The sequence below is a fragment of the Equus quagga genome, chromosome 1 (assembly GCF_021613505.1).
Source record: "Equus quagga isolate Etosha38 chromosome 1, UCLA_HA_Equagga_1.0, whole genome shotgun sequence".
NCBI classification, from domain to species: Eukaryota; Metazoa; Chordata; class Mammalia; order Perissodactyla; family Equidae; genus Equus; species Equus quagga.
In genome coordinates this window covers 2,577,549-2,586,144 of record NC_060267.1, presented here as the reverse complement: position 1 = coordinate 2,586,144, position 8,596 = coordinate 2,577,549, and the positions used below count along the sequence as shown (strand labels likewise).

The following is an 8,596-nucleotide window of genomic DNA, read 5'->3' as shown; positions in this document are numbered from 1 at the left end:
AAGCCAGAACGATGTGTTCTAAAATCCAATCACACACTAATTTCTAGCTTTTATTTGCCTCTCTAGGGCCTCAGTAACTTTTTTTTAACCAACAAACTGTTTTAAAAGGTCAGTGGAATATAAGAAAACCTCCTGAGATCTTTAACAAGAAAATTTATTGTGAATCAATGATTTGCACAAGCACTCTTGACCAAATTAAGCATTTTAGAACAGACTGTTCATTTGTTTTCTAACCAAAAATCACAAATATTCTGTGTATTTTATTTTCAGTATCTTCTATGTACTATTATAAGGATCTTATGTCATATTTTATGAAATCCATATTTTTTAGAAAATTAATGATTTGTAAGATAAAGAGTAAGATAAGAGAACATGTCCTATGAGTGAAGACATCTAGTTAAAAAGTTTGTGTTAAATTTTAAAAAATGAAGCTGTCTTGGAAATTCTGTATTTGTCTTGCATTTGTGCAAAAATACTGTAGACTCAGTTGCATTGCATTTGGACAGCTGCAAAAGTAGTATAACATTTGATTAACCTGTTATGAGCGGAATGTTTCTAAAAGATAATTATTTGTTCCATGTAATAACTTTCTGGAGAAGCAAACAGAAATGAAACACTTGATCAATTTTTTATTTCAAAATGTCTACAAAGTTTTAATTCTCCATTATACAAATAGTTTTTCAAAATTTAGACATTATTCAAATGTAAGCCAAAGTCCTTATACAAATAGAATACACACAAAGATCAAAAATATACATATTCTCTCAGCAAACTTTGTTACATAAATAAGAAAAATATATACAGCTGGTATTTTCCATCTAAAATACAATTATCTTAACATTGCAGCCACATACGAAGGTACTACAGTCAAAAGAAACAGCACAGTGACGCTTAAAGGAACGAGAAATTCATTTTATGACGTCTCCAATTATAAAGGTACGGAGAACCAATCTTAGGGGAGCGTCCACCTCACACGTGGGTCCTCATTTTTACTTCACTCTGTTCCTGTTTCAGAGCATTCTCAGGATGGGAGAGCCACAGTCCTGCCAGCGATCCCGACCCTGACACCGTGGCCAGCGTGTGTGAAGAACCACGCAGTCTACGCCTTTGTCCTTCGGCAGAGATGTAAGAGAATGCTTGAAAAGTTAGATTTGTATGAACCTGTGTTAAAATTTTCCAACGAAGCTGAATTGGCTATTGAAAAAAATCAAACAAATCTTTGAAAGTAGGAAACGTTAGAGAAAAATCCGAACACTTGAAAAGTCTTAACATAGCAAAGCAATAAACAAAAATTATGCCAGTGGTTCCCCAGACAAAAGCAACTCAATCAAGTGTACGTATAATTATGTTTTGCCCCAGAAATTCTCCTTCCTTTTTTGAGCTCGTGCCAGAGTCTGAAAAGCCCGGAGACTAGAAGCTGCAGAGCGAGCGGAAATCTCAGATAATCTGTCCTCATCTGCAATGAAAAATTACATTCAGTGCAAAACAGTCTCTCCTATAAAAATATGTTTTATAACATCAACAGAAAAGTAAAAGCTTCAAGCTTTGTAATGTCAATACTGACTGTCAGAAAAAAAGCAATCTATTAAAATGTAAGATACTGACATTTTCAGGATAGCTTACAGTAATCTTACAAGTGGACCATACTTAGAAATCAAACACTTCAATGTTAAATGAGCATTCTGCTTCCTTCCTGAAATCCCACGATGTCACTGCCTGAACACACGGCCTATGATTTCAGTATTACTCGGAAATACGCATCATCATACTGTTTGTCCTACTTTAAAACGCACAGCTGCTCTGAGCAAAAAGCTTTTTTAAACTTTTAAAAACAAAATGCCATAGTTTAATGTGGAACTTACACCACATTTCTAAAGTAATCTCACTAAATGTAGAAATAATGTTTGACTTTAAGATGCTGCCTCCATCATTACTGAAATTCCTCATTCTGCATAAGCAAACCTATTCGAAGGTTATTTGTAACACTGTTCAGTTAAAAAGAAAACAGAACTGGATTCAAAGTGTCCAGATACTTGCATTTCAAAACATGACAACTTGATTTCTAACTCACTGAATTCTGAAAAATTCTAAAAAATGCTAAGAGGAGAGAAAACCTTTAATGGGTGTGAATGTATAAAACATAAAGTATTAATTCAAATTTATTTTCAAGTCCACAATTTATAAGTTCAATAATTTCATGCTTCTTAGGATGACTTAAAATAGTAACTTCGATTGTTCATATCAAGAATTCAAAATTTCTCCTGCCATTATTGGAAGCAAACGAATTTGTCAGAATGAAAACTACAAAGGAGAAAAAAGCCCATTTTCCCTAATCATATTTTCTGAGAATCGAAAATTTACAGGAATATACAGGCATTTGAAAAGAATGATGGCTATAATGCTGGGCCAGATTCCTGAGCCCAGCGAGCCAGGGTGGAAAAACAGAAAGAGAAGCGACCTCGCTGGGGCATGAGGCACAGTCTCGCACCAGCTGTCCGCCTAGAAAAGAGGCCTTGGTCTCAGTTCGCTCATCTGTAAAACGGGGATAATCTGACCCATCCCGGGGCTCATGGATCCCATGAAACAACATCCATGGAATCTGCTGTAAACCACGCACACAGAGCCAGCCAGACCAGGCCCACGACAGCACGCAAACTGCCAGACAGCACCCCGACACTCATCTCGTGATACCGACTGAGCAGATACCTTCGTCGTTAAAGGCTCCGTGCTGAGGTAACTGGAAATTGTTCATCCTTGCCTTTCCCACTTAAAAAAAAAAGGAGAAGAAATTATCCTTCAAAGCTATCTGAGAGGCTATCTTATTTACAGTAAAACCTTAGTGAAAGGAGTTGTCACAAGTTCACTGATTTTAAATCTTTAATAGAAATCCCCATCAAAGGGCCATTCATTAAATTATAATGTGCTTATTTAGCAAACATGTAAACAAACAAGGGATGATCTCCTAGAAGTCTTATCAATGATGACACTGATCTATTCTAACTTCAGAGAACGGTAGCAGGCTTCTGCTTAAAGATGGTGGGTGGACTACACACGTTTACAAAACTGACATAAACCCACAGGACAAAGAAAAAGGGAGACAAAAACAGCCACAGAGTTTTGGAAAGCGGAGCAGCTGGAAGGGCAGTGAGCATGACCATCCCCCACTGTGGCCAGCGGCCTAGTGGTTAAGTTCAGTGCACCCCGCTTTGGCAGCCTGGGTTCGGTTCCCAGACGCAGACCTACACCACTCATCTGTTACTGGCCATGCTGTAGCAGTAGCTCACATAAAAAAAAAAAAACGAAGATTGGCAATGGATGTTAGCTCAGGACAAATACTCCTCAGCAAAATAAAAATTCAGAGAAATTAAAAATATAGCAACATTTTTTTTAAACTCAAAAGGAGGTGAAAAACAAAAATCGGCAACCCTTTCAAATTAAAATAAAAAGGCAGAGATGGAAAATAGGAGAGCAAGATAGGAAAATAAGATCGTGTTCAACACATCCAATATCTGAATAATAGGAGTGCCAGAAAGAGGAAACAGAAAAGGGAGGGGAAGAAATTAATGACTAAACAATTCAAGAACATTTCCCAGAAGTGAGGAACCCAGTTTCCAGATTGAAAAGGTTGATCAAGCACTAGCAAAATGAAAAGAAACCTACCGTAAAATTTCATAGTATTAGGTACAAAGAGAAGATCCCAAATACTGCCAGGAAAAAAAAAGCCACATACAGAAGATCAAAAATTAAAAAGAGCAGCAGACTTCTCAACAGTAACAGTGGAAGTCAGAAAAGAGCAGGGCGATGCCTAATAAACTAAAGGAAAATAACTATGACCTCATACTACATCCAGGTAACACGCGCAACATCTGGAGAGGGCCTGGGCCACAGCTGGGGCAGAGGTGCTGGGCACCCAGCGGGTGCCTCCGCGTGTCAGGGAAGGAGCTCGAGAGACGCGACACACCCCCAGGTGGGCACCTGGGTACGGCACACCCGAGTGTTCCAGAGACGAGGCTCTGCCGATTTAAGGACATCTATTATGTTAACTAAAAACGAAACGACCTACTTTGTTAACACGCAGCACATACTTACAGCCTTTGCACCTATCACTACAACATTTTCATTTTAAAAGACAAAAACCAAAACCAAAATAATTACCATTATGCTGGAACTCGGGGTCTCTCAGAGAGCCCTGAATGCGACGAGAGGGATGCCAGTAGGACGGCGCGCGGGCCGGAGGAGACTGCCCCGCGGGGCTGGCTGGATAGTCGGGAATTTTCGGAACTGGAAGGGCTGGCTCAGCACATTTGGGGATACTGGTTTCAGAATCCTCCCTCAAAGGCAGAGGATCAATCGTTTTTATACCAGCAGCTGGAGAAGTCAGGAGAGCTACAGCGTGACCTTCTTTCTAAACCACAAAAGGAGATACATATATACAGGTGTACATATATAAACAAACATGTATTTTAACATTTAAACACAAAAAAATATAACCATAAGAGCAGTAGGGGAAAACACAGGGAAAATTTATGTAACCTGCATGTGGGGAAGATTTTATACGCCTAACATGAATATAGACAAACACATTTAGCCATATAAAATATACGTGTAAACATTAAAAAAAATAAAAGAAAAATGACAAACTTAGGCCAAACATACACCTTATACGACTGACAATGAATTATCATCATTGCTACAAAATACTTCTTTAAAAAAGATAAACTTAACTAAAAATCAAAAAAATGTGGAAGCAATTCATATACACACAAGTTACAAACAGTAAACATATTCCACTTCACGAATAATCAAATAATTTCAAAATAAAAGCACCGAGGTACTAATTTTCCACTTAGAAAATTACAAAGATTAATTTTTCAAAAAATGAACTATGATCGCCAGAGCTGGCAAGGATGGAGAAAATCGGCACTCACACAGTGCTGTTGCGAGCATCACCTTTCAGGGGAGCTGGCAAAACATAGCAAACGCATTAAAAATTTGTGGTTTTGACCACACAATAATACTTGGGGAGTATTTACACAAAAAGAGAGAACAATATGTACAAAAATGTAGCTAAAGGATGGATTTCTTTACAGCATTTTCCTAAAAAAACTAAAAATAACAATAGGCATCTAGTTTAAAAAAGTAACTATAGATGGCATATCATATCACTATTAAGATTAGATTATAAATGATATTTAATGATATGAAGTGTGTTCACAACACATTGCTAAGTGAGAAAAAACAGATTACAAACCCTTATTTACTACATAATAAACAAATACACTATATACCTATCTAACTCAAAACTCAACAGAGACGTCCCTGAACAGTAGGGTGACATCATTCTTTTCTTTTAGTTTGGTCCACAATGATAATGTAGCACCATCACAAGTCCCTGTATGATTGTACTTTTGGGCAGACGCAACCAGTAAAACCAAACGCAGTTCCCAACTTTCCGGATCATCCCTGTAAACTGTCGCCTTTAGTTAACAACTCTGAGCGTATCAATGCCACATCCACACACTGCTTTCCGACCTTAGGGATCATTTTCTGCCATGAGAGAGCTTCTTGTTTCAACATGGAGAAGCCTGGGGTCTCAGCCCACAAACGCACATTTTCAAATCAGGATCTGGGATAAAACCACAAATCTTCCCTTTTTAACTCCAAGGTCACTTAGGAAAATTCTTCCTCTGATTTTTTCTTTTTCTACGTGTATATATGGAATTTGGGATCTCAGTCAAGTTGGTTTTACTAGTGCTGGAAAGACCTGAATGAACTCAGCAGGCTAGTCTCTCTGTACCTCCTGGGGTTCCCAGGTTCGATCTGACTGATGTCCTGACCTGCGCTGAGCCTAAAGCTCCTGCGGGCCTCACTGCGTGCAGCTCCCCCGCGCAGCCCCTTCTCCACTGAGCATCAGATCACATTCACTGTGTTGCTTCAACTCCCCCAAGGGCGTCCCAGTGCCATTAGCCTAACAGCCACTCCTCCCAGGCTCCCCTTCCAAGCCCGTTCCCTCCCCTCTGCCCTCCCCAGGCTCCAGTCACACCAGCCTTGTCAGTCCACACGCTCGCCGGTGGACACCCGTCCTTGCTGTTCTTTCCACCTGGAAACAATCTCTGCCCCAGGTCTCTGCACAGGCACCTCCCTCATCAGTCAGGTCTCAGCTACAATGTCACCTCCTGGGAGGGAACGTCCTGATGGCCGAAACTGAAGCAGTCTCACCACCCCCATGGAGTTGTGTGCGGTTTTATTTCACTCACAGCACTTACCAGTAGCTGAAATTATCTGTTTACAAACTTGTCTATTTCTCCCAATGAACACATAAGCTCCAGGAGGGCGGGGATGTTGTCCTGACCACCAGTGACTCCCCAGGTCCTAGAACAGTGCCTGGCACAGAGTAAGAGCCAGGAAATACTGAACGGAGTGAATGAAAATGACACTCCTGATACGCCCCTCCAAAGACGGCTCTGGTCCCAAGCTCCCCTACACAGTGAATGGCACTGTCATCCATCCTTTCGGGCAGCCAGAAACCTAAAGTCATTCATGGTGTCTCGTCCCTCACTGTCCAAGCTAGCACCAAGCCTGACATGGTTCCCCTCACACCATTCCTTGGTTCCATCCACTCCTACGTATGGCCACCTTCCCTGGTCCAAGCTGTCAACAGCTCCTGCTCAGACCTCCACAATGGCCTTGAAAGGGCATCTAGTCCACTCTACCCTTGCTTCCACAGTGGCCAGAAAGGTCTTTAAAATACTCCAATGGGGTCCCATCGCTCTTGAGATAAAGACAGAAACTCTCAACAGTGCTGCCTTCCCAGGCTCGCCGTGCACCTGCTCCCTGCCACCCACCACCCGTCCGTGCCTCTCAACCCCATGTCCTCTCTCTGCACTGGCTCCGGGCACACCCTCCCCACCCTTTCTCTTGCTCAACTCTTCCTCTACATCTAACTCAACGAAGACTCCTTCCAAGAAGCTTCCTGACCTCCAGGAAAAGGTCAGTTCCTTCCAGAAAAGCACTATATACTTCTTTCCAACTCTTACTAGTTTTAATTTTACTTTTGTGTTGTGATTCTCTGATTAATGTGTATCTTTCTCATCAGACTGTAGGTTCCGTAAGACCATGGACCACGGCTATTTTTGCTCACTAGCATGACCACATGCAGGTGTTAGATAAGAAACATCTGCTGAATGAATGAATGAATGAAGTGCACACACTCTTGGGTTTTTAATATCACTTATAAAATGGGACAATGGTACTTGATGATCAAACCAATACTGTGAGAATTCTACTCTCAAGTTTTGAGAGACAGTGTTGTTTAGGGGTTAAAAATGTGGGCTTGGAGGATAGACTGCCTGGACCCAAACTCTATTCTCCCCTTTTGACAGCCGTGTGACCTCAGTTTCTTCATCTAAACGAGAATAACACAACCACCTATGGCCTCCAGTCACCATGAAGACTAGACAGGTTAATACACGTGAAGTACTCAGCTCAGGGCCCGGAACTACCTATTATGATCATCCCCATGTAAGTTACCCAAATTGCTGCCGCCCCATAACACTCCCACAATTCAAGGTATGTTGTTAAAAGTTAACAGTGAAAACACTCCTGGATATTATGATAATATATTCTTCCTAATTCCTGTGGCAAAAAGAGATACAGAATGATATTAATCAAGGGCAACTGAATAATGGGGATAATTTATTGGAAACAGAATAACTTATGGATTTCATTTTACCATAATATTAGTTTTTATAGGAAAACAAAGGGGAAAAAAATGTGTGTATCAAGGTCACTGATTCCCCTGCCTACCAGCAACCAAGGGGGAGACAACAGAAACCACCACCTGCAGCCTGGTGCAGGCCCGGCAGCGCCAGGGACAGACAACTGACACGCAGGGAGTGCTCACCGGGTTAACAAGAAACGTGCTTATTTTAGAGGAATTTGTAATTAAAATGTTACAACTGTATTCTGTGCACAGTGAGGTGGAGGTTGGCATTAAAATGTTAAATGCAGCTTTACTCTATTTTAAAGTAATTAATTTTATTTAATTATTAAAGAAATTAATTCCACAATAAATGAAATAATACAAATAACTCTGGCTGCACATGTGCATTAGGGCCACCCACTTCAGGCACACGCCTGTGGCCTAGCTGCCTAGAAGCTCCCCACTTCCAGGTGGCAGCCTGGACTCCCGAGGAGAGTGGGCAGAACCGTCCACAGGGCAAGAGATTCCTAACACCTGACTCTGATCAACCGTCGACCATACACCTACGGTCACATGTCCTGTCATAAACCGCTGTACACAGAAGGAACAGGAAATGGTTGAGACACTCTGTTGCTCCAATAACACTCACTAAACGCATCCTTAATGAGGACCTGCGGTGAGCTGGACTCTGCTCCAAAGACCGGGGTGTGGGGGCACTGGGCTCTGACATCATCGCCCACCTCTCCCCAACACCCAGAAGCCCTCTGCTCCGCCCTCTGGAACGCACGACAGCTGTCAGCAAGATCCCTGGGAGAAATGCGACCTCTTCTCTGAATGTGCCTGGTCTGACTTCAGCCACTCACCCCCCGATCAAGTGTGAATGTGCCTGGTCCG

General features: G+C 41.6%; 1 protein-coding gene across 2 annotated transcripts in view; it reads right to left on the bottom strand.

Annotated features, from left to right (window-relative positions):
- Window positions 1-218: 218 nt before the first annotated feature.
- MDM1 (Mdm1 nuclear protein) overlaps window positions 219-8,596 on the bottom strand; it is a 30,985-nt gene continuing 22,607 nt past the window's right edge. Inside the window, exons 12-14 of one of the 2 annotated variants that reach the window (XM_046639399.1) lie at window positions 4,156-4,405; window positions 2,707-2,766; window positions 219-1,456 (exon numbers count right to left, since the gene is read on the bottom strand). In XM_046639399.1, the coding sequence (XP_046495355.1) occupies window positions 1,344-1,456; window positions 2,707-2,766; window positions 4,156-4,405 (423 nt within the window). In that variant the 3' untranslated portion in view covers window positions 219-1,343. The remainder of the gene's footprint in view (window positions 1,457-2,706; window positions 2,767-4,155; window positions 4,406-8,596) is intronic. The other variant, XM_046639390.1, reaches the window with a different exon arrangement.